We start from the raw sequence: 27,859 nt of genomic DNA, 5'->3' as shown, positions 1-27,859 counted from the left end.
TCCCTGCATCCCCCCCGTGTCCAATTGTCCCCTATGTCCCCCATGCCCCCCTGTGTCCCCGTGTCCTCAAGTCCTCCCCATATCCCCCCATATCCAACTGTCCCCTATATCCTCTTATCCCCCCATGTTGCCCTGTGTCCCCGTGTCCCCTATATCCCCCCATGTCCCCTATGTGCCACTGTCCCCATATCCCCATATCCCCCATGTCTCCCCCTATATCCTCATGTCCCCCCATGTCCAATTGTCCCCTATGTCCCCCCATGTCCCATTGTCCCCATATCCCCCCATGTCCCCCCATATCCCCATATCCTCCATGTCCCTCCCGTATCTCCATGTCCCCCCATGTCCAATTGTCCCCTATGTCCCCCCATGTCCCCCCATGTCCCATTGTCCCCTATATCCCCACATCCCCCCATATCCCATTGTCCCTATATCCCCCTATCCCCCCATATCCCCCCTATATCCCCATACCCCCCATACCCTCCCCCGTCCCCCCCGCGCCCCCATCTCCCCTCCCTTCTCCCTCTCCCCGCCCCTCCCCTGTATCCTCCCGGCCGCCAGGGGGCGCCGTGGCTCGGGGGCGGGGCCGGCTGTGCTCCGATGGCGGTGAGCCGGGCGCTCGGCCTGCGCTTGGCCTACGCGGCGGCCGGGGCCGTGGCCGGGCTGTCGGTGTTCGGCTGCTGGAGCCTGGCCCCGGGGCTGAGGCAGCCGGCGACGGCCGCGGCCGGAGGCCTCTCGGGTACGGACGGGGACGGGGGGGTCTCGGGTACGGGAGGGGACGGGGGCAATGGGGGGCAATGGGGGGGCCTTGGCCTCTCGGTGCGCCGGGAGCTGGAGGGGGGTCTGTGTGGGGCTTGGAGCAGGCGGAGGGGGAAGGGGCCCGAGGCTGTGGCAGCGGTTGGAGCTGGGGGGGGGTTGGGGGCTGCTAAGGCGAGGGGGGGTGTGGGGCAGGGATATGGGGGGGTGTGGGTCAGGGATGTGGGGCAGGGATATGGGGGGGGTGGGTCAGGGATGTGGGGCAGGGATATGGGGGGGGTATGGGTCAGGGATGTGGGTCAGGGATGCTCTGCTGTGGGGGAGGCTTTCGTGGTCCATACGGGAGCAGGATTCCTTGTGCTTAGGGATAAGGTGTATTGAGAGGCATTGGGGTGCAGCTGTGGGTACTGGGGTGCAGCTGCGGGTATTGGGGTACAGCTGCGGGTATTGGGGTGCAGCTGTGGGTACTGGGGTGCAGCTGTGGGTATTGGGGTGCAGCTGTGAGTACTGGGGTGCAGCTGTGGGTACTGGGGTGCAGCTGTGGGTATTGGGGTGCAGCTGCGGGTACTGGGGTGCAGCTGTGGGTATTGGGGTACAGCTGTGGGTACTGGGGTGCAGCTGTGGGTATTGGGGTGCAGCTGTGGGTACTGGGGTGCAGCTGTGGGTACTGGGGTACAGCTGCGGGTATTGGGGTGCAGCTGTGGGTATTGGGGTACAGCTGTGGGTACTGGGGTACAGCTGCGGGTATTGGGGTACAGCTGTGGGTACTGGGGTGCTGTGGGACCCAGGAATGTGATGCTCATCCCATTGGGAAAAGGGAACGGGCGCCTGCAGGGGGTAAGCGTGCAGCTGGTGGAGCTGGAATCGTTTGGTCCTCTCCTTGCTCCCAGGGAGCTTGGTTCTGAAGTGAGAGCTAAAGGGGGAAACCTCAGCGTGGAGGAGGTTTGTGTGCTGGGATAGTGCATTGTTATCCTGGGATAGTGTGCTGTTATACTGGGATACTGCACTGTTACCCTAGGTTACTTCCCTGTTATACTGGGTTACTTCCCTGTTATCCTGGGATAACCCTGATGTGTGGTAGGAAACCCACCCCCTGTGCTGGGTGCACTGATGCCTGCAGCACACAGAGGGGTTATTTGGGCTCCTGGGTGCCTTTTGCATGCAGAAGCTTCCAGAAGTGACCCGAGAGCCTTGCAGGTTGAAGGCAGAAGAGAGCTTGGGCTGGTGAACCAGCCCCTCTGTTCCATGTTAACCCATCTCTGATGGTGCCAGCCTCCTCTGGGAGTGCTCATCCCATGGGAAGGCTGTTCCTGCTGTACCCATCACCTGGGAGGGATTGCAGCTCCGGTTGCCTTGCCTTTAGGTTGCCAGGGCTGTGTGTTCCAGGCTGTTTACCCATTGGATTTCCTGCTGACTCCTGTTGCCTTAGGAGGATGGGTCTTCCTCTGCAATCAGTTCCATCTCTTGCTTATCTTCTAGAGAGCCCTTCCTGCCATGGCTGCAGTGAGATCTGCCCTCCTGTGCTGCTTGCACTGACTTTACCCTTGCTCTGCCACATTTCCTGGCCTTTCAAGTAAGGACTTAGCTCAGGATTAAAGGGGAAACAGCCACAGAGGAGGCTGGAAGTGAAACCCTCAGTTAGGAGCCTGTGATTTAAGGTGCTGAGCCAGCTCCCTTGCCAGTCTTTCAGGTTGGTTCATCCTCCATACAATGCCTATAGGAAAAGCCACTTGTTCATCCTCAGACCGTGCCTCTGGCCATGTATACTTGGGAATCTGGGGATCACACCTTGGATGTGCTTCCTGCTTTGGAGCAGAACCACCCAGCCCAGTGCTGACCTGAGGGGCTCTGTGGCCCAATCCCAACCCCTGCAAGCCATTCCTGAGCAGCCAGCAGCTGCTTTGGTGCCTTCCCATTCGGAGCTGTTCATTGCTCTTTGTATCTTGGACCTGCTCCCTCACTGCCTCCAAGGAGCTGCTTTTCCTAAGCCAGCCACTCCAGAGGCAGTATCCAAGTAAAGAAAGCACTTGGCTGTTTTCAGGATGGATCCAGCCCTTTCCTGAGTGCTTTTCAGTGTCCTGCTGGAGCCATCTCCTCCTTTTCCAATGGAATAGCAGGAGAGGGGTTGGTTTTCCACCCACAGAGACTTTAGTGGCTGCTTCCGAGATGTCTGTGGCAAGATTCGGAGCTTGTGCTCCGTGACTGTGCCATGGAGCAGGCGTTAAAGGAGCTGAGGCACAAACTGTGCCTTACAGACACTTGAAACTGTGCAAATACCTGGTAAGTGAAGGCAAAAGCAGCTCCTTTATGCTGCAGGCAGAGATTGCCTGAAGGCTGGTAACTACATGTAGTAGAGCTATTGATGCAGATGGGTTTGTTCCCCATCCAGGCTGGAATACTGTGGCCAAAAGCCTTGTAGGTAGGGGTGAAAGCAGTTAAAAGTGCTTCGGTTTGCATAGGGAGTACTACATGTTGTTTGCTGACGGCTCGGCCCCTGTTGTCGTTAAGGAGGGAGGGAAAAGGAGAAGTTGCTCTTGGCTTGTGCTTAATGGTGATTTAATGGGAGGAGAGGATGAGTCCTGCTGGAAAATGTGATGCTGGCTCCATCTGGACCGTGGATAACAGAGGCACGGAGCAGCTCAAGCCTGTCCCCTCGTGTCTGTCCCAGCAACAGCCTCCTCCTCACACGTGTGCATCCCAATGGGTCTCCCGCCAATCCCTATGGATTCCATGTTTTCCAAGCAGCTTTGCCTGGACCTTCTCCTTTTGAACCTCCCGTTGTTTCCATCCTCCTCTGCCACCATCAACACACATTGGGAGCATTCACTGTTGTTGATGGGCTGCTTTTTGGCCTCCGTTCCTAAACACAATGTCCTGAGCTCAGCTCTGCAATGCAGCTGGGGTGAGGAGCAAGGCACGGGGGGTGCTGAGCAACCCCATTGTGTTTGCCAGGGTTGCTGTTTGCAGAAGGGGAAGGTTTGGCTTCGCTCTGCCCAGCTTTCAAAGGGGGCTCGGGGCAGTATTTACATAGGAGGGGTTTTTCCTTCCCAGGTTGCAGCTTTTGAACTCGCAGAGCTTGTTTCAAGTGGTTCCAAGGATGCCGTCAGCTTCATTTTGGGGGCTTTTCAGTCGGAATTCGTCCTCTCCAAGTACCTGTTGGCTGGAGCCAACAAACCCCCTGCTCCCTGCGCTGTTGTTCCAGATGGCCGGGGGCTGTTTCCTTTTCCTGGAGCTCTGTGTCCTCGGGATAAGCAGGGTTTGATTTCAAGGCCCCTTTCCCGTTGCTCCCCGTCGGAAATCCCTCGATTGTGTCCTCTTTGCGGCTCAGTGCAGCCCTGACGTGGGGTTTGGGATGTTGTTGGAAGCAGGAATGTCCCTGGAGCGGAGGAGAGGGTTCAGGGTTTGCCTGTTGTGTATGAATGCAAAGGAGGAGGAGGTTTAGGGGGGAAGGAAACCTGAAGCTCCTGCAGTTAATGCCTCATTGAAGGCTGGGAATGATCACCTTGCATTTCCTAGGCCGGTTAAACCGGCTTTAAACCCGGTTTGGGAGCTGTGGGGCTGAAACCTGCCCCTGGCTTTGTGTCCAACCTTTTGCTCTCCAGGTCTCCCAAAGAGCCTGGCTGTGAACTGAAACTCCTGGTGTGGTTTTCAGTGTCTCCTGTCCTTAAGGAAAGGCTTTGCTGTAAAACGGGACAATCAAATGTGTCCTCTTGGTCCATAGAGGGGAGTTTTCCTTTCCCGAGTGTCGCAGTTGCGTTCAATGGGAATCCCATGCTCCATCCCACCCTTTTCCTTAGGAGTCTGAGAGAAACGGGGGGGGTTCCTCCTCCTGTGTGAAGAAGCAGTAGCTTAAAGAGGCTTTTCCATCTCTTGCAGTGTTTGTTAGTGATAACTGTATTTAGCACATAGATTCCAACAGCTTGGGATGCCCCAGCTGCTCCCATGCCTTTGCCAGCATCCAGAGGATGCTTTTACTCCCTTTTGCAGCTCTTGCTTCCTTGATGGGCTTCAGGTGCCCCCTTGAGTATCTCCCAAGCAGGGTAAGCAATGAGGAAAGCCAGTCCTGGTGCCTGGAGCTGGAGGAGGCTCCTTCCCCTCTGCCATGGGGTGAGGCAGTTATGGGGCTGAGCTGCCTGTAAAAGGATGCCCCTAATCTGCTGTGTGAGCAGCTCTTTGTGCTTCCTCATGGGGTGAGGCAGTTAATCCAGCACCACACTTCACCAAGTGCCTTCCCTTCCAGTGCTGTGTCAGGAGCGGGGCAAAGGGCAGGATCAGGCCAGGAAGATCAATGCCCCCCCTCACGTGCTGCCTCTGCTCTCCCAATGGGGAGCTTTGGGGTGGAAGGGAAAGCAGCTGACTCAGCACTTGGACAGGATTTGTGCTGAATCATCTGGGAGGAGAAGCAGGTTCTTGTGCTGACTTAAACCCCCCAGTTCCCCATTTCTGGGGCTGGAGCAGGAGCTGGAAGGGCAGGTGCAGGCAGGGACGTGGTTGGGAGGTGCTGAGGCATCAGCTCCTCTGCTGACCCTGGGGCAGGGGTTGTGCCAAGGCACTCAGAGCAGCACAGGGTGAGCCCCAGCCCTGCCATGGGGAGCAGTGTCTGGGGCTGGGGGGTAATCCTGGGTGCCTGGAGCTGGAAAACACACTGAGCCCAAGCCATGGCCTCATTCTGCATTGTGTGCTGGGTGTCAGCACTGTACCCTTGGGCTTTCAGTGCCTTCTGAGTGCTTCTGTTGCCTTCCTGAGCCACCCTTGTGGCTATTTCAGCTCCCTTTGCTCCCTCCCAAGACACTGAAGGGGCAAACCCCATTGCCAGGTGCTCCCATCAAGCCTCCAATCCACTCTGTGTGTATTCAACTGGATCTGGAGCTGGATTCCAGCTGGGAAGGAGCTGGAAGCTGCTGGGGAGCTCAACCCTCTCCTCTATCAGCTCCTCTGTGCTCTCATGGGAAGCACTGTGCACAGTGACCCTATCCAGAACGAGAGGAGCTTGGGGCTGGCCTCACTGTTGAGCTGGATGGGCAAAGCTGGGTTTGCTTCCTTTGGCTCTGCCTCTAGGTCGAGGTAAAGCCTTCAAGGAGCTTTAGTCACACTGCGACTTCACGTGCTATAATTGGCCTTGCTGCTGCTTGTACTTGGGGTTGTGTAATGGGGAATGACAGGCAGGCTTGTGCTGGTGGGTTCTGAAGGCTTTGACAGGCTTTAAGCATGTGAACAGACAGTTCTTGCTTGGAGAGGCTCTGGTAATTGTCTTTGTGAAGTGTGGGGAAGGAGGGAGCCGGGTTTGGAACAAGAGGAGAGAAGGAGGCAGCATGTTCCTGAGGGAAATTGCTCTGGAAGAGGGATGTGGAGCTCTTGGAGCCAATCCAGAGGAGGCCATGGGGATGCTGAGGGCTGGAGCTGGGCTGGGGCACCTGGACAAGGGAAGGGGAGAGCTGAGAGCAGCTCCAGGGCCTGAAGGGGCTGCAGGGAACCTGGAGAGGGGCTTGGGATGAGGGAGGCAGGGATGGGATGAGGAGGAACAACTCCAGGTGGGAGAGGGAAGAGTTGATGGGATCTTGGGAAGTTCTTCCCCATGAGCGTGCTGGGACCATGGAAGGGGTTGAAGGGAGAAGCTGTGGCTGCCCCATCCCTGGCAGTGCTCAGGTTGGACACAGGGCTTGGAGCAGCTGCTCCAGTGGAAGGGTCCCTGCCTGTGGCAGGGGTTGGAGCTGGAGGAGCTTTAAGCTTCAACCAGGCTGGGATTCCATAAGGATTGAGGTGAAGCCCTCCCTGGGCCAGCTGTAACCAAGACCTGGACCTCAACCCTGTGCAGAAGAAGAGGGATTTATCCTGCCACTTCCCTCTCTTTGTGTGTGTGGGGGTGACCACAAATCCTTAGCGTTCCTTGCTATTCCCAGTGGGATCTGTGGGCTGTGTATTGCTGTGTATATGTATATGCTGTGTATGTGCTGCCCATACTGACTGCTCTCACTATCTGTTCGATCAGGTGTTCTGGCGCTCTGGGCCCTGATCACGCATGTGATGTATGTGCAGGATTACTGGAGGACCTGGTTAAAAGGGCTGAGGTTCTTCCTCTTCATTGGCATCCTCTTCTCAGCCCTCTCCCTGGTGGGATTCTGCACCTTCCTTGTCCTGGCCATCACCAAGCACCAGTGTAAGTGCTGCGTTGGAGCAGGAGCTGGGATGGGGTTGGAAGGACCAGAGCTGGGGGTGCTGCTGCCATCCCTCTGAGAGGTGTGAAGAGCCTGCAAGGATGCACCTGCGTTTCCCTTACCTCTTGTGATATCCCAATGACACAAGATCAGTTCTGCTACCCACCGTGTGCCTTAGGGCATCTTCTAACATAGGAGCTGCCTTGCTAGGCCTGGGCTAGAGGTTGCTGGGAGGCAGTCCTTGTTTCCCAGCTTTGTTTCCTATAGGAACTGGAATGTTCTCATTCCTATGCCAAAGGGGGTGCTCTTCACCCATAAAGCAGGTGGGTGAGGATGGTAAACTCCAAACAGGAAGCATCGGGGGGGGGGGGGGGGGGAAATGCCTTGGATGCTCGGTCAGCATCTAAAGCTATGCTGCTATAAATCCCTCCCCATTATCCAAGGAAGGTTCCAGTTAATTCCTCCTGGGGTTTGCTTGGCCATAGAGCAAAGAGCAGGCTTGGGGGGTGTTGGTTTTAGAGCCTGGCTCTTTGTTGCTTGCTGCATCTGGGCTGCGAGCCACCGAGAGCCCTGGTGATGGTGTAGTCATGGGGGGGGGACAAGCTGTGTCAGGTCATAACCCACTGAGAGCCCTTGGCTTAGCCCACATACACTCCCTACAGAGACTGGAGTGCTGCAGCCTTGTGCAAGGGCATGAAAACACTCCTATGGGGTCCTTAGAAACACACATGGAAAGGGAAAAGCCAGTCTTTCCATCACCTTCCTTGGAGACACGAAAAACTGTTTCGGGGGAAATTTGTGGGGTTTTTAGGGAAATTGAGGGTTTTTTTAGGGATATTGAGGTATTTTAGGGAAAACCCTCATCTGGGGGAGAAACAGCATCTACATGAGCTTGGTCATGTCTGGAATGCTCAGGACCGGGGCTTGGAATGAGTGGGATGTACTGAGGTTGGGGAGTGGGATGTACTGAGGTTGGGGTATCTTTGGCTCCTGGGGGCTGAGCTGGGTTCTTCCTGCACAAGGGATTTTAACCTGGATCTCTCTCCTTTTCTCTCCTAGCCCTGACTGATCCCAAAAGCTACTACCTGTCCTCTGTGTGGAGTTTCATGGCCTTGAAATGGGCCTTCCTGCTCACCCTGTATGCTCACCGCTACCGCAATGAGTTCGCGGACATCAGTATCCTCAGTGACTTCTAACACTTGGACTTCCAAAGCTTGTCTGAAGGTGCTGGAGCTTTGAGGTGCCCCCCACGAGGCAGGAGATGCTCGAGAGGCAGAGGAGGAGCTCTCCCCCCCTTCCCCTTGCTTTGTCTGTCTGCAGGAGGGGGTTTTCCCCCATTGCTTTAACTCCACCATTGCAAGCGTGGTTGATGATGTCCATCCAGCTGTGAGCTCCATGGAGTGCCTGGGTCTGGTGGGGAAGGGAGAGACTCTTTGTGCTCCATCACAGCAGGTCTCCATCCCCTCTTTGCACTGCCCTGGAGCTCTAGGTTCATACCTCATGGCTGCAGCACCCACACCTTGTCCTCATGGGTGCATCACCAGCGTGCTTCAGGTGGGTGCCCCAGCACCCTGCTGTGTGATTCCAGCTCCTTCTGCACTGCTCTGCCCTTCCAAGAGAATGGGAGAGATGGGGAGGTCCCTTTTGTGCCTCTCTTCTCACACATTGTAGGCAAGGGCAGCTCGTTGCTGTGGTCTGGGTGAGCCCAAAGGGCTGGGCCAGCAGCAGAGAAGCACCAAGGCTCTGTCAGAGATGGGCAATGCTGTTTCTGGCTGCTCCAGGATCATTTTAAAAGGGAATGTTCAGGGCATTGGGAACACTCGGGTGTGTAGCATTTGGAATGAGGTGCTTGGGTGCAAGATGTCACCCCCAGCTCTCAGATATGTGATTGTGCTTAAGGACAAAAACCTCTCTTTGCTTTGCTTTGCTTTCCTTCCTTGCCCTGTAGCAGGATGGGAGAGGGGAGGATCGTGGTGCTCAGCACCAAGGAAGGGCTCCGGAGCCAGCTTCCAGCACACCTCAGCACCACAGCCACGGATGGATTGCTCTTGTGCAGTGAGTTAGGCTTGGAAGCATCAGGCCATGAGTGCTGCATCCCTGCAGCTCAGCCCTGTGGGCCACTGCCCTGGCAGCCTAAACCCCAATGGGCTTGGTGAGCTCTTTATCCCTGTGGATTTGCTCCCTTTACATCCTCAGAGCCTGCTCCTCTGGCCCATCCAGGCTGGGCTGATGCTGGGGTGATGGTGCTGGAACTGGGAATGGTGGTTTTCAGGGAGAATTCCATAGAGGAAGGTGAGGACAGGCAGGAGAAGCCCCTTCCCTTGCAGACCAATGGGAGATGAACAAGGTGGGTGCTGGAAGTGCCCCATGGTGATGGGACCTGCTCAGGGGGTGTGACAAGAGGGGGTGAATGGAAGGCCCTGTTGGGTTGTCCTCGGGGTGTGCTCCAGCTGAGGGGTGTTTGAATCCCTCTGCACACTCACAGGCTCCATCCTCACCTTCACTGGTCCCCATTTGCCTGGGGGTGTGGGAATGGTCCAAGCCAGCTCAGTGGAGCTGTTGAGGGGATGATGGAGGTGTCAGCAGCGCATCTTGATCCTGTTCTCCTGTCTCTTGGCTAGGAGGGTCCTCAAGGAGATGGATTGGGTCAGTGGGTAAGCCAAGGGGAGCCAGGCAAAGGCTGGGATGTGAAGGGATGCCAACACTGAGGCTTTTCAGTTCTAAAGCCTCCCTCTCTGCTGCAGCCTGGATGCAGAGGGATGGGCTCAGGGATGGAGCTGCTCATCCCCCTCTGCCCAAAGCTGTGGAGCTGGTGAGTGGCTTTAGCATTGGTTGTGTCACTGAACCAGCATCACTGTGGCTGTGCTGGAAACTGGGCTCTGGTGTCCTTGGGATGCAGGATTCCCAGTGCATCCCGAAACCTCCCATCTGGCATCATGTAGCACCTCAACAGCTCCTTTCTTGGGGGAACTTGCCCTAAATCCCCTTCTCCCAGAGGGGTTTAAAGTGTATTCCTGTGGCTGTACCCTTGCCTATGAACAGCTCTTGGGATTCTCCCTTCTCCAATGGGTTAACTCTGGAATTCCAGCTGGCCTTTGGGGTCTGTAAATACATAATCTATTTTTACATGGTTTCTGCTTCCTTTGCACGCTTGCTGCTGTGGTGGGATGCTCTGGTCACGGGGGTGCGGGTCAGGAGTGTGTATCCCAGTGTCTCCTTGTACTAAACCACACTAGAACTTGTCTGTGGCACCCCAGTACGAGCAGGAATACAGTCTCTTTCTCACCAAACCTGGCTCTGGAGTGGTTTTTCCCTGTCAGGATGTGATATTCCAGCTCTTCTCCCTGGTGTGGAACACTTCATCCAGGCTGCATCCATTGGAATGTGGAGGTGTCCATCCTTGGCAGTGCTCAAGGCCAGGTTGGATGGGGCTGCTCTAGTGGAAGGTGTCCCTGCCCATGGCAAGGGCTTGGAACTGGAGGAGCTTTCAGCTCCTTTCCATCCTAAACCATTCCATGTGTTTGGATGAAGCATCAGTTTCCAAAGGGATGCAGGGAAAGAGATGTGGTATCCTATGGGCACCTTCCCTGTGGGATTTTGGGGCCCATTGGGTGCAGTGGGAGCTTGGAGCCCACCTCGGAAAGGGCAGGGTCATTCCTCTGCAAGGTGATGGGCCAAGGGGTAGTGGTACCTAAGGTGGTACCTAAGCAGCCTTAAACCTATGGAGCTGGTGCATTGGCTCTTGCCATCTCCAGGTGGGAGTAAGCATTGCCCAGCCTCCTGCTGCACTGTGAGCATCTCCTTGGTGGAGAAACCCACCATGGAGCAGCGGGTTTGGAGGAGGCCCTGCATGGAGATGCCCATTCCCACATGGAGATGCCCATTCCCACATGGAGATACTCCATCCCACATGGAGATGCCCATTCCCGCATGGAGATGCCCCATTCCTGCATGGAGATGCCCCATCCCACATGGAGATGCCCCATTCTGCATGGAGATGCCCCATCCCACATGGAGATGCCCCATCCCGCATGGAGATGCCCCATTCCTGCATGGAGATGCCCCATTCCCGCATGGAGATGCCCCATTCCTGCATGGAGATGCCCCATTCCCACATGGAGATGCCCCATCCTGCATGGAGATGCCCCATCCCACATGGAGATGCCCCATCCCACATGGAGATGCCCTATTCCCGCATTGGAAGCTGAGCAGGAAGGGGAAAGGCAAAGCAATGCCTGAAGCCATTGACCGGAGCTCACTGGGGAGCTCTGCTCCCACCCGGGGGTGCTGTGGGCTCCAGTGGGGGCTGCTGCTGGTGCAGAGCCTTCATCCCCACCCTCCCTGCACTGGGGGAGCCCTCGGGCTCCTCTCCCCATCCCAGTCCTGCCCCGTGCTGAGGCCTCACATCATCCCCATCATCTGCTTCCTGCAGCGCAGCCATGGGAACATTTGGAATGCATTTGGGAAGTGTTGGGATGGCGTCTCCCTTTGATGCCGCTCCCGCAGGAGGGATGCTGCCAAGGCCCCGTGCTGTGCTGGGGAGCACGGACCAGCTCCAAAGCCAGCTCCAACCGTGACCGCACCAGTGGCCACTGACAGCGAAGGGGCTCGGAGGGATAAGGGGGCAATAAAGGGACCCCCCATCCCAAAGCAGCTCCTTTGGCAGCAGGATGAGAGGGAGGGATGGGGGAGATGGGGCTGAGCCCCCCCCAACCACGGCCTGGAGCACCCATGGGTGCAGGGCAGGATGGAGCCAGCAGAGGGCAGCAGTGGCTCAGCCATGGCTGCGGTTGGGGCCTCAAGGAGCAGCATCTTCATCCCGCATCCTCATCACTGGGATGTGGGTCCGGAGGAGGTGCTGCGAGGGCTGGAGCCCCTCTCCACGTTAAGGTGATGGACTCGGCTCCGTCCTTCCCTACCTGCTGCTCCCCAAAGCCATGCTGATCCCAGCGCCATTCCCAGGCATTCCCATCCCCATCCAGCAGCACTTTCCTCCTGCAGATGCCCCCTTTTCACCATGACAGAGGAGCAGGAGTGTTCCTATCACTGGCACTTGGCAGCATAAGGAAGTCCTCAGGACTCAGGCAGCATCTGCTGGATCTGGCACCTACGGGGCTTGCAGAAGACCTTTGGAATGGGAACGGAGCAAAGCCAAGCTCTGTCTGCATCACACCTCTGGGACAGGGTGACAGGGTCTGGTGTGAGGTGTTCCATGGCATGGGATGAATTCAGCATCCTTTCCAACCCAAACCATTCCAAGTGCGGGTCTCCAACAGCTTTGATGGGCTCTTGGCTCATGTCTGCTGCTTGCCCCCCCCCCCGGTGGCCCTGATCCCACCTTCCTGCCTCAGGAACACTTGGATTCAAAGGGAAAACTCCAGGTTTTTTGCATTGGAGCAAATGTGCTCTCAAGATGTGGGCAGGGAGGAAGCAGCCGTTCAAAGGCTTCGGTGCTGCAGCTGGGGCTGCTCCATGTGCATCCTCAGTGCTGGGAAGGGGGGTCCATGGGTCTCGAAGTGGGATCCAAGCTGTGCTTGGGGTGTCCAGGGGCAAAGAGGCCTTCAGGCATCCTTGGTGTGACCATGGATGGGCCAAGCACTGGGAGCACAGCGCTTGGAGGGAGCAGCAGGAAGCCCAAAGGTCTGCCCTGTCCATGTTCCCTTGGGAATGTCGTCCATTCCCCCCCTCCCATCCCAATGGGTCTCATCCAGCTGGGAGCAGGATGGAGCCATGTGCTCCAATGGATGCATCCCAGCATCCGGCCCCATTCCTCAGTGTCTGGATGGGGTGGAGAGGACAGGAAAAGCTGCCTATGAGGAGCATATCCCTGCCCAAGACCTCTTTGCTGGAGCCCAAAGGTGTCCCCTTGCTCCCAATGCTGGATGGGTGCTGTCCTCATGGACATGAAGGTCATCACCTAAGTGCTGCCATGGTGATGCTCATCCCAAGGGAATTCTCACAGGCCAGCAGGAGAGATGGGTTGTGGTAAAGAAGGGGGATTAAAGCCCCCAATGGAGCTGTTGGAGCGTTGGGATACGGAGCCGGAGCTGGGATGCAGCCGCGGTGCGAGGAGGGGGTTGAGCATCACACACTGGGAATGGTTATTTTTAGGCTATGTTTGAGCTTGGAAAACAACCAAGCGAGTGAAAAGCTTCAATCTGGTTCCAATATGGAACAAGGAGCCTGAAAATGGGAAGCGGAGGAGCCGGGAAGAGCCTTGGAGACAATAGTTATGGAGGGGGTTGATGGGGAGCCAAAAGGAGCCAAGGCAAAGGGGTGAGTGATGGTCCTGGTACCAGGACCCATGTGGAGGTCCCATGGAGCTGGATGGAGGCCTCTGGTCATTTACCCATCCCTAAGGCAGGATGGAAGAGCAAAGACAAAAGGGCTTAGGGAGGCAAGAGGGGACCAGGGCAGGGTCTGCAGCCCAAAGGCACTGGAATTGGTGTCCTTCCACCCCTGCAAGCACTGGGGTGGGAGATCCTCCCCCAGATCCCGTTCACTCCAAGCTGGATGTGCCAGGATCTGCTCTCTTGGGCCTTGGTTTCTTGGCACAGTTCAGGGCATTTAAAGCCCTTTGGAGCAGGAATTACACTGGGAATCGTGAAGTGAGAGCTCCAGAGGCCTCCAGGATCAGACATTCCCTCCCCATATCCCCAGTGCTGGAAGGAGCTGCTTTGGGATGTGCACAGTTTGGGATGGGCACCACAAAGCCCACGGTGCTGATGCATCCTCCTCCTCCTCCTTGTTTTCCCACCCTGGGGAAGATGGGATCAGTGGTTGGGAAGCAGCTCCACCCGGGATGCAGGTTGGGAATACTGGGATGTCCTCCCTGCAAGAGGGCAGCAGAGGCTCACCCCATCCATGGGGCTGCATCCGGACCTCTCCATGTTGCTCAGGAGCCCATTTGGTCCCCATTGGCCCAGCTCAGGGACCCCATCCCAGCACATGGGTGCACCCCAGGATGTTGGTGGCTCTGTGGCCCCATAGCCCTGGAGGAGCTTCACCACAACCCCCTGGAAGTGGTGGCCTTGAAGCTCCTGCCCTTGCCTTTCCCTCCTTTCCATCTCCCTTTGGATGCATTAAGCCCAATAAAGCCCAACAGTTGGAGAGAAACCCAATCCTGCCCCCCCCCCCCCCCCCCCCCCCCCCCCTTTCCCAGGAGATCAAACGGGATTTTATCCAAAGGGAATTTCCTTTGGCCAAATGAGTTAAATCTGTCCCTTGCATCCGCCCGGCCCTGGGCTCTGCTTGGAGCTGACCCCCCCCTTCTCCTCACCCCCATCCCACCCATGGCTCTGTCACCCCCTGAGCTGTGCCAGGACCCGTTCCCTTTGGGGACATAGGGGATGTGAGCACCAGCATCAGGTGCTGGAGCATCCAGGCTGCTCCTCCTGCATCCTCCCAGGAGCAAGGAGGATGCTCAAGGATGCTCGGGAGGCTTCGTCCATCTGCTCCCGTGGCAGCCCCATGGATAGGGAGCAAAGTCCCTCTGGAAATGAAAGCTCCTGCCATGGAGCTCAGGAAATGGGCCTCAACCCCAGCTCCAAAGCACCAGGAACTCATTCCAGGCGCCGAGGGGAGAGTTTCCTTTCATCTGCAGCCAGGAGTTGAACCGACCCTTTCGTCTCTCCCCAGACAGGGCTTTGAAGGCTTCCAGGGTCCTCCCACATGTGCTGTGGGGCTGGGAATGGTGTCAGCTCCGGGAGGGAGCAGAGGGTGGAAAACAGCAATGGGAGAGATGTGTTCTTCCCTTTGGGAGATGCCCCAATGGGGTGAGCTGGGGGGCTCATTGCACCGGGTGGTTGTGAGGAGCAGGGGACATCCATGGGGCATCCATCCCATTGGGATGCCGGTGGCTTGGAGCTGAAAGGGGTTTTCCATAGGCAGTTTAAAGGGGTTTGGAGCTCTTTGGGATGGAGACAGAGCCGCTGGTCCTTCTTTACCAGGCTTGGGGCTTGGTGGGTCTGCCCCTTTGTTGGTAACAGCCCAGGGAATGGTGCTGGAGGGGGATACTGAAGGGTCTGGGGGTGACCAAGGGCCCCATCCTGTCCTCTCTCATCCCACCCCAGTGCTGGTTGCTCCTAATGGTGCTCTGCCGAGCATGGACCTGTGGGAAGTGACCTGCTGGGAATGGGATTTACTCCAAGGTGCCTGTGCTTGGAGTGGTCCCCCTCAAATGAATGTGGATGCTCAATGCAGATGGAGACAATCACATTGGCTGATCCAGGACCCCTTCCTCCTGCATCCCATGGCATGAAGGGAGGTGATGCAGGGAACTGAGTCACACACACAGAGCTCAGTTGGCTTTGGGCTGTGCATCATCATCATCTGCTCTGTGCTTCTGTGGCCCTATCCACAGCTGCTATGGAACGGGTGTGCTCCATCACATCCCTTTGTGCTTCCCGGGATGGGACCAGCCTGGATAAAACCCCACATTTCCCCCCCTGTTTTCACTCCCATCCCAGTTCCTGAAGCTGGATCCCTGCTGGGTTCCCTGTGAGCAGGAGCACAAGGGACTGGAACACTTTGGTACCTCCTTCCATCATGGAAAGATGCTCTCAGGCATGGTTCTCCCAGGGCAAACCCAGCTGTGCCCTTCCAACACCTCCTTGAAGAGATGTGAAAGCAGAAACCATGTTGAGAGCCAGCTTTTGGCTTCCTTGGGATATCAGGATCATGGAAGGGAAAGGGAAGGGATGGCAATGGGACAGCAAAGTGCATGGTAGATAGAGGGGAAAGGGTGGATGAGGCAGCTGTGGATGTGTGGGAATGGACTTAGAGCTGCAAGAGGTTGGATGCTCTTGTGGATGTGGAACCACAAGTTGGATGCTGGAAGAGCTGAGCCTGAACCGGAGGGATGGGCACAGGGTGACGCACAGATGAGACATTCCAAGGGTCAGGAAAAGGCAGGGATGGGTTTGGATGGAGCAGATTGTGAAATCAGAGGGACTGGGTTTCCTCTGGTGAGCTCCAGACACAGCTTCTGTGGGGTCCATGGGTGCAGGGGAGGCTCTGAGGCCTTTGCAGGGGGATGGGAACGTCTGCACCTTCAGAGGGCATTGAGCCATGGAAAGCCCTTGGAGCAGACGTTTGCTTTCCCTTCCCCACCGCAGGGACTGCAGCATCTCCTGGATGTGACTCAGCTGCTGATGGGGAGATGCTTCCTGCTCCTCCAGCCGGAGCCATGGATCCCTGCTCCAGCTGACAGTGAGTCACTGACCCCAGGCCTTGGGATGCTGCTCATGGCCTGGAGCACAAGAGAAGGCTCAGGGGGGACCTGATGGCTCCTGATGCAGGACAGGAGGATGGAGCCAGGAGGGGCTGGGCTCTGCTCCCAAAGGATGGGACAAGAGGAACCGGCCTCAAGCTGCACCAGGGCAGGTTTAGATGGAGCTGAGGAACAATTCCTGCCCCAGAGGGTGCTCAGCATTGGAACAGGCTGCCCAGGGCAGGGCTGGCATCACCATCCCTGCTGGTGCTCACACACCGTGTACCCCTCAGTGCCATGGGGTAGTGGTGGCCTCGGAATGGTTGGAACTGATGAGCTCAGAGGCCTTTTCCAGCCTGGATTCTGTGATTACCTGGGTAGCTCCATGCCCTACATGGGCCTTGTAAAGTGCTGGGTCCCTTGGAGGACAAAGCCGGAGTAAATGGGAACAGAACCATTTGTGCTGCTCTTCATCACCAGCAGCAAAGCAGGTCCAGGAGAAGGGGGGGAACTGATGCACAGCCAAGGGCAGAGCCTGGTCCCTCCAGCCACAGCTCCGGAGCCTGGAGCAGGGCTCATCCCGGCTGCTCTCCCCAGGGATGAGCCCATCCCGAGCCCCGGCTCCAGCCGCACCAGGGCTGGGGCTGGGAATGCAGCGGGTTGTGGGGAGGCTCTTGGCAGCAGGGACCACAAGATGGATTTTGCTCCTTTGATGGCCAGATGGAAACAGATGGGGAGGAAAAGGGGGGGGGGGAGAAATCCCAGTGCAGCTTTCACATGGAGGAATTAACTGGAACAGGATGGTCGGCAGCGAGGGGTGGTGGTTGGCATCCGCAGGCGGCACTGGGGTGTCCCTTCATCCCTCCCTGCATCCCTCAGTCCCTCCATCTCTGTCACTCCATCTTTGTCCTTCATCTCTTCCTTCCTCCCTCCTTCCAACCTTTTTTCCTTTCCTCCTTCCCTTCCCTCCCTGCTTCCATCCCTCCATCTCCCTATCCCTCCATCTCCCTATCCCTCTATCCCTTCATCCCTCCTTTCATCCCTCCCTCCACTGCTCCATCCCTGCATCCCTGCCTCCCTCCCTCCCTGCCTCCATCCCTCCCCATCCCTTCATCCCTCCATCCCTGCATCTCTCCCTCCCTCCATCCCTCCATCCCTCCCCATCCCTTCATCCCTCCATCCCTGCATCTCTCCCTCCCTCCATCCCTCCATCCCTCCCTCCATCCCTTCCTTCATCCCACCCTCCCTCCCTCCCACCCCCCATCCCACTCCTCCTCTCCAAAGCAGCCACAAATCACCCCAGAAAAGCCCCCACCTCCCACCCTCACCAGTAACACCAGTGCCAGCCCCTTCACTACACGCGTGTGTGTGCAGGGGGGGGGGGGGAACATCTTTTATTCCTTAAGGAGCTCCGCGAGTTCCAGGCCCATGAGGTCACTTGGACAAGGAAATGATTCCCGAGCCCATCCATCACCGCTGCGGGCGCAGGGATCAAAGGCCCCCGCAGTGCTCCAGCTCCCATTGCCAGCCGAGGCCCTGCGCGGTGCCCCCCCCCGGCCCGGAGCCCGCATTCCCTGCGGTTGCCGCAGCAACCACACGCTGCAGCGGATGCTCCGCATTCCTCTTCGCACCACACATGTTTCCACTCCGGTAACTGGAAAAACCTGGGAAGGCGAAGCCGCTTCCCCAGCCTCCAGCCGCTGTTCCCGGCTCCTTTCATGTGCGGTCTCCTCCTTTGCCGTTGTCAAGAGGCAGCAAAGAGCCTCGTTGGGCCCTTTCGAACAAAGGAGGGGAGGTTGCAACAGAAAAAGCCCGAATTAAAGCCCCTTTGCCTCGGGTTTGGTGCCCAGGGATGCTCCGGTTCTTGCCCATGCCGGTGATGGGATGGGCAGCACCAGGCTCGCACATGGAACGTGTTATCCCAGCTCTGCAGCTCTGTTGTACCAGGGTTCAACCCATTCCAAAGGATGGAGCCTCCTGTCCCCTTCCCAAACCTGTGCTAGAGGAGCACCAGCTGCATTCCAAGCTCTTCTCCCATGGGCATCAATGCAGAGACCCCATCTAACCCCTAAGACCTGAAGAGCATCTTCAGGCTCAGAGACAGAACTGGGCTCAGGCTGACCAAGATGTGGTTTAAGGGGAAGCCTCAGCCCCTTTCCTTTAGAATCCTTGTCTCCCACCTCAGCCCCATGGAACAGCTTCCATCTGAGGAGCTTCTGGGATGCTCTGGTGAGCCTCAGCCCTGTGCTTCCCGTTCTCCTTGCTGTGTCCCCATGTTTGGTGGTGTCCTCACCTTCTTTCCACTATTCCCTTCTTCCCACTGGCCCCACAGGAGCCCTGGGGCTCAAATCAGACCCAAGCAATGGGGACATATCCTGCCTAACCCCAAAATCACTGCTCAGGAAAGATGGATGTGAGGGTGGCGGATGATGGGGATGGAGGCAGATGAATTCCGATCTTCCATCTGGTTGCTCCTTAGGGAATCAAGGTTGCTTTTTGCTTTCAATGTGCATGGTTAAGGTCTGAATCCTTCACTCTGTCAAGACAAGGGCTATAAACGCCCAACCAGCTGCAAAAGCCACGTTATTGATGCTGGTTTGGGAACGTGTGACTTTCCCATGAAATCTCCATATTTTATATTCTTCCCCCAAAAAAAACCCACAAAACAAATCCACTGAAAGAAATGGAAACATTTAAAGGAAAAAAATGCATTTTTTGCTATGAAACAGCCAAATCTGGGGGAAAAAAAAGCCTTTTGGGGTGTTGAGCTGATCCTTCCTGCACATCAAACTCCTTGTGCTCCCCCTCTGCTCAAGGCTATCAGCACCATCCCCAGCTTCACTTCCATGGCCAAAGCCGTGCTCAGGTGCAATTCAACTGAGCTATTCCTAGAGGAAAAAGCTAAAGGAAAATGAGACAAAAAAGGGGTAAAAAGGAAGGAAAACAAGAAAAAAGATGAACAAGAACAGAAAGGCAAAGCACGAGGCCTGGGCCTCAGCTGGTGTTAACTGGCAGCTCCCCAGGCCTTGGCAGTGCTGAGCAGGATCAGAGGGCTCTGGATCCAGCCCAAATCCTGCTCTCCCTGGGGGAGTTTTCCCTCTTGCCTTTGTTCCCCCCCAGCCCCTGGGATCCATTGTCTGCCCACAGCAGCAGCATCTGATGCTCGGCACTGCTGTGACCGAATGGGCTGAGCTGATGCTCCGAAGTCACCGGGTTCCATCCCCATCACTCCCAGTATCGACCTGTTTCTGGGCATCTTCTCTCAAACCATGGGGTCAGGGAATGGTTTGGGTTGGGAAGGGCTTAAAGCTCCTCCAGCTCCAACCCCGTGCCATGGGCAGGGATGCCTTCCACTGGAGCAGCTGCTCCAAGCCCATCCTTGAGCATCCCAGCATCACTGGGAAAGGGGCTGAAGTGATTTATATGAGGTTCCCTTTCACTTGGTCCCGTCCCCCCCAGCATGAAGGATGCTCAAGAGAAGCCCATGGAGGGATGTGGAAACATATTCCTTGAAACAGAGAAAAGCACCTTCAGGATACATGCATCCCAGTGGAGCAGCAACACCCGGATGGGTGCGATTAGGGAGGCAAAGGGTTGGAAAGGGGTTTTCCTGGGAGCACGGATGGACAACAGGATGTGTCACAAGGTTACCTGTGCATGGCAGGTCTATGGAGCAGGTTTTTAAGGAGCTGAGCTCAAACTGGGGCTTTTCCTACTGGAAAAACAACAGTTGGCCAAGCCCCTTTGCTCTTATTGAGCCCTAGTGCTAAAGGGCTGAGGGCATCTTCCTCCTCCTCCTCCTCCTCCTCCTCCTCCTCCTCCTCCTCCTTTGAGCAGAGGTGACTGCAGTACAACAGCATCGGTTATTCAGGATGAAGACAGCACAAGAGGAGGATGCTCATTCACCACAGGCAGCAAGACCATAGGGAAAGGTTGTTGCCTTTCCAAGGACTCTCTCCTGCAGCCTCCGGTCTTGCTCAGCCTGAGCTGCTGCATCCATGGCATTCCCACCTGGGGATGGGCACAGGATCCCACTGTGGTTCAGTGCAGGCTCCTCGCTGGAGGAGCAGCCCTGTCACTACAGGATGGTCTGTGTAGTTGGTATAAGAAGGAGCTACATCACCTGTTTCTATAGGCAGGAGGTGTCAATGCAACAACTGCTGGTTTTGGGGTGATTTTCGTTATTTTGATGAATTCCTGCGACTCTTTGAAACTGTCTTGTTCCCATAACGTCCCTTTGCGCTCCCATGAGGCAGAGCAAGGGCAATGGAGCTCTGCTGAGGATGAATCCCAATATCCCCTTGGAGCATCTTGCCAGGACTTCAATGGCCCCTAAAGAGGCTCAAAGAGGGTGAGAGTTTCTGATGAGCCTGATGAGCAGAGACCGCTTGGATTAGGTCAAGGAGAAGAAACACCTTGGAGAGGGAGATGGGAAGGTTCGAAGGGCTCCCAAAGGTGTAGGAGCATTTTGGGCATGGGAGGATGATGGGCACCAATGGGCTCCAGTTCCGTGTGCTGATTCTACTGGTGGAATCCTACTGTAGACTGCTAGAAATGAAGGAAGAGAGATGGATGGATGGATGGATGGATGGATGGATTGGTGGATGGATGGATGGATGGATGGATAGATGAATGAATGGATGGGTGAATAGATGGATGAATGGATGGATGGGTGGATGGATGGATGAATGAATGAACAGAGGGATGAATGAATGAACAGATGGATGAATGGATGGATGGATGAATGGATGGATGGATGGATGAATGGATGGATGGATGGATGAATGGATGAATGGATGGATGAATGAACAGATGGATGAATGGATGGATGAATGGATGAATGGATGGATGAATGGATGCAAACTCAAGTTCATTTTGAATCCTACCATTTCTCAAGAGCAGAACAGATTCCTGTCACTGTTGCTCCTTCCTTTGGATCCATAGAAAATCTGTATCCATGGCTTCACATCTCCGCTTGGATCTCTCATAGAGAAAAGTCTTCTACTCCCAAGTGAACACTCTCTGTCTGGCTTCAACAGGGTCAACTGGGCTTAGAAATGAGCAGCCTGGACCTCAAAGACATCTCCGGTGCTGTCCATGCTGGTGCTCACACCAGCAGCGGCCATGTCCCTGCCATGCGGGCAGCAGGCAGGAGCATCTGTGCCGCAGGGCCTGGGGGCGTCGGTGGAGGAGGGAAGGAGGAAATCTGGAACCCATAAGCTCCAGTGCTGTTTGCATTACCTTGCATTGGTCTGTGCCTGGTCCGCCCCCCGTCCTCCTCACCCTATCAGCAAGAGCCATTCCCCAAAGTTATCCGGACGCCTTCCTCCCCGTAGCCCAAAGGAGAAACCAACGGAGCTCCTTGGAGGGCTTGGATGCTCCAGGCCACCATTCCCATGTCCCACCGCACCCCCTGAGCATGAAGGAGGAGAACCCATACCCGGGGTCCCCCGAGGGCAGCGCGGACGAGGACGAGGGCGAGCGGGCGCCCAGGAAATGCCCCCGCAAGCGTGGGCCGGGGGGCGAGGAGCCGCAGGGCAAGCGGGGCAAGCGCAGCCCCGCGCCGCAGCCGCCGGAGGATGCCCATGCCCAGCGTGTCATTGCCAACGTGCGCGAGCGCCAGCGAACCCAGTCCCTCAATGATGCCTTCGCTGAGCTGCGTAAGATCATCCCCACTCTGCCCTCGGATAAGCTGAGCAAGATCCAGACCCTCAAGTTGGCCGCGCGTTACATTGACTTCCTGTGCCAGGTGCTGCAGAGCGATGAGCTGGACCACAAGGTCGCCAGCTGCAACTTCCTGGCCCACGAGAGGCTCAGCTATGCCTTCTCCGTCTGGAGGATGGAAGGGGCTTGGTCCATGTCCGCGTCCCACTGAGCCGGGGTAGGTATCCCCCCTCCGCGCATCTCCCGGCCCCCTCCTCGGCTCCACGTGCAAGTGATTTGCTTTAACAAACCCCAGATGCCACCAAAGGAGGTGGATTCCCAACCTCGCTGGGGCTGTGACTGAGCCCATTGGGATGGGTCTGGGCTGGGGCAGGTTGGTGGCAGCTTTAAAACCAGGTCTGATTTACCCCCTTACATTAACCCCTGTGAACCAGCAGACACCCTCCTGAATGGCCTTGGGGCACAGCACGAGTGAGAGCAGCCACCCCAGAGCCATCATTCACTCAGCAGCCATTCCCTGAAGCCATTGGGTGGCCCTGGGGGCTCCAGACCTCCAGGCTTCCTCCTGTCCCTGTCCTAACGTGCTGCGGATAAGGTGGGATCCATAATCCCTTTGGATCTGGAGGTATCCCACACTGCAGGGAAGGGAACATTGAGGGAGGGTACCCAGCAGCATCGGAGCATCCTCTTAGCACTGGCAAAGCTGCTGAGAGGAGAGGGGAACGATTCCATTTGGGCTGGGACAAAGAGGGAGCCAGGTTGGATACGTGCTGATGTTTCCTGCTCAAAGCTCTATGGGACACATCATGGGAGCTCAGCCCAGCTCCCTGCTGGGCCCTAACTGGGATCAGGGCTTCTGGCTTTGCTTGGGCACCCCTGCCTCGTGTCACCCCAGGGGTAAGGGGCCACCGGCTTCCCTTGGGAAGCCAAATGCAAGAGGGTTCCTGCTGCTTCTTGCACCCATCACTAAGGAATGTCCATGAGAGGCCCTTTTCTTGCTCTTTTCTGCCAGGGCCATTACTCCTCTTATTGCAGTCCCAGCCCCATGCAGGGACCCTTGTACCTGACGCAGGCAGAAGCATCCCATTTAAAACACAAGAGAGTCCAGACCCTACTTTAAGCAGGACAGGGACTGGTGCGATGCTGCAGCCTGATGGGAGCCCATCAGCACCAGCAGCCGTGCTGAGCTCCCAGTGCCTTTAGGGTTCAACTGGGAGAAGCCACAATGCAAAGGGAATCTGCTCAGTCACGTATTGAAAAGGGGTTCTGAGACCTAATACACCATAGGAACCCCTGCAATGCGGCCCAAGTGATGCACAAGCAATGGGGGACCATCTGCCACGACCATGAGCATCAGTGGCCCTCCTACCACTGGCTTTGGCCACTGGGCAGCCCTGAATTTGAGGCCATCCGGTAAAGATGCTGCCCAGCTCCAATGGGATTTGCCCTTAAGGATGCGCCATGTTTAACCTCAGTTCCCTGCAAGCCTTGCTGAGATCAATTCCAGCCAACAGGAAAACCATCACTTGCCTAAAGCCGTGTATTTGGGGCAGATCTGGCTGTGGAAGAATGGCTTTGCTGGACACAGGCTCCCCTTCCCCTTTGGAGCAGCGAGGACCACAGTGTGTGCTTGCTCCTTCCCACTTGAAGCTGCCGGGATGCTGAGCCCCTATCCCCCCTTTATCCTCCCATCCTCGCAGCCCTGTGGGTTCATGGCTGTTTGGGGGGGTTGGGATGCTCATTGCATGGTCCCCATCACCTCCAGACACCCGTTCCTGCTCCCGGTTGTGTGTATGGGCTGGTGTTCCGCTCTGCATCCATCACTGACTGTTAGACCTGTGTATTTGAGCTGAGTGCTTGACAGGAACGGTGTTTCCTTGATAAACAGGGGGATTAAAGACCCTTCATGATCTTCAAGCCCTCAATGCTAAATGAAACAGCCTCCCTGGTTAAACCCCTCCTGCTGCTCCATCATTCCTGGTTAACATCCATCCCAAGTGGCTCCAGTGCTCACCCGGAGCATCCTTTGGCTGCATTGCTCATAACCTGCTTCATGCTGCAGTGTTTGGGTACCAACTGCAAACCCCACTTGGGATGGGGGTAAAGGGAGAAGGATTTGCTCAGCAAAGGAGGGAACAGCCCCAGGGAAGCGATGCTGGAGCTGGGGAGGCTGTGAGTGGATTAACCCAGCGCTCGCAATGGGGCTGTAACTCCTAATGCAAAGCAGCAAACGATGTCCTGGTCTCCATTGGAGCTCAGCCTATTAAATATCAAAGGGTGCGGGACGGGATGTGGATGTGCCCTTGTTAAACAGGAGACAGCATCAGGAATAGCAGGATTGAGCCCTCAGGGAAGGGAAAGCAGCGTTTGAAGTCCCCCAAGTGCTGGGGTTGAGCACATTCAAGTGGTTCCTTTTGCTGCTGGAGAGGAGGAAATGAGGTGGGGGAGCCTGGGAGGGGGATATTCCTTGTCCTTCATTTGTCTCCCTGGATTTATGGCCCTGCTCGTGCTGCCCTCGCTCCACTGGATCCTGAAAGACCTTGGATAAATCTTCCCTTTGGGGCCTGTTGCTCTCGCTCTGAGTCTTGGTTTGCCTGTATCCGTAGGCCTGTATCCGTACGCCTGTATCTGTATGCCTGTATCTGTATGCCTGTATCCGCACGCCTGTATCCATAGGCCTGTATCCGTACTCCTGTATCCGTACGCCTGTATCTGTATGCCTGTATCCACACGCCTGTATCCGTACGCCTGTATCTGTATGCCTGTATCCATAGGCCTGTATCCGTACGCCTGTATCCGTACTCCTGTATCCGTACGCCTGTATCCGCACGCCTGTATCTGTACGCCTGTATCTGTACTCCTGTATCCGCACGCCTGTATCCTCACATCTGTATCCTTATGGCTGTATCCGTACGCCTGTATCTGTATGCCTGTATCCGTACGCCTGTATCCATAGGCCTGTATCCGTACGCCTGTATCTGTATGCCTGTATCCGCACGCCTGTATCCATACGCCTGTATCCGTACGCCTGTATCCGTACGCCTGTATCCGCACGCCTGTATCCGTACGCCTGTATCCGTATGCCTGTATCCGTACGCCTGTATCCGTACTCCTGTATCTGTACGCCTGTATCTGTATGCCTGTATCCGTACGCCTGTATCTGTACTCCTGTATCTGTACTCCTGTATCCGTACGCCTGTATCCGTACGCCTGTATCTGTATGCCTGTATCCGTATGGCTGTATCCGTATGCCTGTATCCGTACGTCTGTATCCGTACGCCTGTATCCGTACACACGTCTCCTTGCACGCTGCTGCAGCACGAGGGGATTGAAGGTGCTGGGGCAGAGCCCCCTCCCCACATCAGATCTGCTCTCACCATGCACTGAGAGCGGCGGCTCCTCCAGATCCCTCCGCAGGGAATCAGGTCCCATGGGATGCGCTTCCTTCCCATCCCACACCTTTCAAAGCATCACGAAGTGGGTCCAGTCACTCACTACTGGTTAAACTGGTCCAGGTGGTCCCAGACCTCTGTGCGGGGGCAAACCAGGCTCCAGACTCCCTTAGCTGGGTCCAATGGGTGAGGAGCTGAGCTCCAGCTTTCACTTTTGGTTTGAATTCCCAGCCAAGATGATGGCCACATCCCGGGAATTCTTGGTTTCCATTGGGGTCAAGGCCTGTGAAATCCCACCTGACCTCTGCTCCCATCCTCATGCTCTGGCAGGATGCTCCTGGGATTGAGCGGGTTCAGAGGCCCCATGGTGCCTCCAAAGGCTGTTGTCTCCCTCCACAAGCACATGGAGGATGAGCAGGTAGAGGAGATGCTTGGTGCCTTGAAGGCTCCAGCTCTGTGCCCATAGGAGCAGCCCTAGGTGAGGGATGCAGGCCATGGGTAAGGATGCAGGACCAGATGGGGTTGGGGATGCTCATTCCAACCCCACCAGCTCATGGAGTGCTCCCATAGGACACCCGAGCTGCTGCACAGGGACAAGGGGTGGCATCACCATGCTGTGCTGAGCTTCCCAGAGCAGGGAGAGCCACTGGGATCCATCCATCCTGCTCCGAGTCCCTTGGCACAGGGACACGGCAAAGGGGCCACTGTGCATTTCACCAGCAGAAATCCCCTTTTCCCATCACAAACTTCCACTTTTCCATTAAAAGAAGGAAAAACTCACCCTGCACATGGGGACCAGGCTCATCTCCATCAAACTGGGATCCAGTTCCAGAGCCAGCCCTTGGGAGCATGAGCCCATCTGCTGGTTGATGATCCCGGATCTCAGCCCAGGGAATGCCTTTGAAACGAGCCCGTATTTCACTGCTGAGTGGCATGGGAATGCATCCGGGAGCTGAGGGGGATCAAAGGGGATGCATTCAGATGGGGTTCGTGTGTCATTGCCTTCCATGGGGGATGCACCTGAGCTGAGCTTAGGATGCTGATGCAGGAGGGAGCGAATGGTGGCATCGAGGTCAGTTGCAGCTCTCCAGCTCCATGTCCATCCATCCCCAAGCCCTGCACACTCAGAGCAGGGCTGGTTCCCTCTGGAAACAAGGCTGTTCCATGAGGATTATTCAGTTTCCTATGGGGTCAGGATGCTTGTGCCGATGCTTCCCACAAAGCATCCCTGTTTGCTTACCTGATGCCCCAGTGGATGTGCACCGAAGGCCTTCGGGACCACAATCCCAAAGGATCAGTGCTGGGACACGTCAGGCTGTGGGGATGCAGGCAAGGTGGGCAAGGGCTGCATTACCTCAGCCAGTGCCCAGCACTGACTTACTGGAGGCTTTGATTTATTCCCCTCCAGGCTCCTCTATGGAGCATCCAAGGTCTCGGCTGCTGCACAGGGAAAAGCAGGAGGCAAAGCTTGGGGGGGTGGAATGAAAGCAGGACCTGAGGGTGATGGGGAGGAAGCTCCTGTCCCTGCTCCCCAGCCCCTGGCTCCAGGCTGGCGTCCGGCAGCGGCTCCATAGGGAACAGTTCATTATGGGATGACTCCTGTTCTCCCTGTGCTTCCCTTCTCCTGCCTCGCTGTGCCCACAGGGAAGCAGTGATTTGAGCTCAGGTGCTGGGACCTTTCCCAACGTGTCCCATGCAAATCCCTGCACGAAGGCTCAGGAGCTGAATGCGGCTTGAGCCTGGCTTTGGGAAGCCTGCCTGGCTGTGCCGAGCCAATCCCGGTGCCTTGGCAGCTCAGCTGACCCTGCTTGTCTCCCTTTAGGTCTCACACCTCAATGGAAACAGCAGCCCCAGGCACCCAGCACCCCACCAGTGACCACAGCATCCTGCAGAGAGCAGAATGGGAACCTCTTCCCATCCCACCAACCCCTTCCAAACCTCAGGGCTGGGAAAGAGGGACCCGATCCCAGAGCCAGGCTCTGGAATGAGCTGTTTGGATGCTGAGTATGGAACTCTTCATGGTGCCATTTACTCCTGGCTCACAGGGAAGAACTGAGTTATCTCCTCCTGCTTCCCAAGAAGCTGATGCTCCCGGATCAACAGGCTCCATCCTCCCCATATCCCCCTGCAGCTGCCTCCTGCCAGCACCAGGCAGGACAACTCCTCTCAGGATGATGATGATGATGATGATGGTGATGGGAAGGGCTTGAACCCTCCCTCACTGGCCTGGTCCTCACTGCTCCATAGAGCCCCTCACATGGATGTGAGATGCCACATCCCAAGGCTGGAGCATGGCTCCATGGGTGATGTCCACGTTGCTCCTGCTCCGAAGCTCTCCACCATAAGGACACTGTGGTTTGTGGGGCTGCCTGGCATGGAGTGGATTTGGGGTCTGCTGACCCCTGCTATGAACCCCAGGGCTCCCGATGCCCCATGGATGGGGCTCAGCATCATCATGGAGGGTGATGGAGGGGCTTTGGGGCTTCCCAACAAGGAGCCCCTCTTCCCAAGGAGCTGAATGTGCTCAGGGAAGGGACCTTTAGACATGGACATTTGCTTCCTCCCCCCCACCCCTGCCATCAAATGGGCTTTAAAAGCCAAGGGGAAACACGTGTGGAAGTGGAGGCTCCAGCTTCCAACATGACTTTGTAATAAAAGGCTAAAATCTCCTTTTCTCACTG

The 27,859-nt window shown here is 56.4% G+C and overlaps 2 protein-coding genes across 3 annotated transcripts; both read left to right on the top strand.

Moving 5' to 3' along the window:
• Nucleotides 1–589: 589 nt before the first annotated feature.
• SLC48A1 (solute carrier family 48 member 1) lies at nt 590–10,201 on the top strand. 2 transcript variants are annotated; one of them, XM_034071469.1, is made up of 3 exons: nt 590–739; nt 6,746–6,913; nt 7,971–10,201. In XM_034071469.1, the coding sequence occupies exons 1-3, from the start codon at nt 601–603 to the stop codon at nt 8,105–8,107; spliced, it is 444 nt and encodes a 147-aa protein (XP_033927360.1). In that variant the 5' UTR covers nt 590–600; the 3' UTR covers nt 8,108–10,201. The 2 variants fall into 2 exon arrangements, with proteins under 2 accessions (XP_033927360.1, XP_033927359.1); XM_034071468.1 differs by having other exon boundaries at nt 590–766.
• Nucleotides 10,202–21,466: 11,265 nt separating this feature from the next.
• On the top strand, nt 21,467–27,830 carry LOC101878595 (twist-related protein 2-like). Its single transcript, XM_034071360.1, has 2 exons — nt 21,467–22,003; nt 27,001–27,830. Exon 1 carries the CDS (start codon nt 21,542–21,544, stop codon nt 21,995–21,997), a length of 456 nt encoding a protein of 151 aa, XP_033927251.1. The 5' UTR covers nt 21,467–21,541; the 3' UTR covers nt 21,998–22,003; nt 27,001–27,830.
• Nucleotides 27,831–27,859: the final 29 nt, after the last annotated feature.

Source organism: Melopsittacus undulatus, chromosome 21 (assembly GCF_012275295.1).
Source record: "Melopsittacus undulatus isolate bMelUnd1 chromosome 21, bMelUnd1.mat.Z, whole genome shotgun sequence".
NCBI classification, from domain to species: domain Eukaryota; kingdom Metazoa; phylum Chordata; class Aves; order Psittaciformes; family Psittaculidae; genus Melopsittacus; species Melopsittacus undulatus.
Note: the sequence above shows the minus strand (reverse complement) of the source record. Positions and strands in the feature narration are given on the sequence as shown.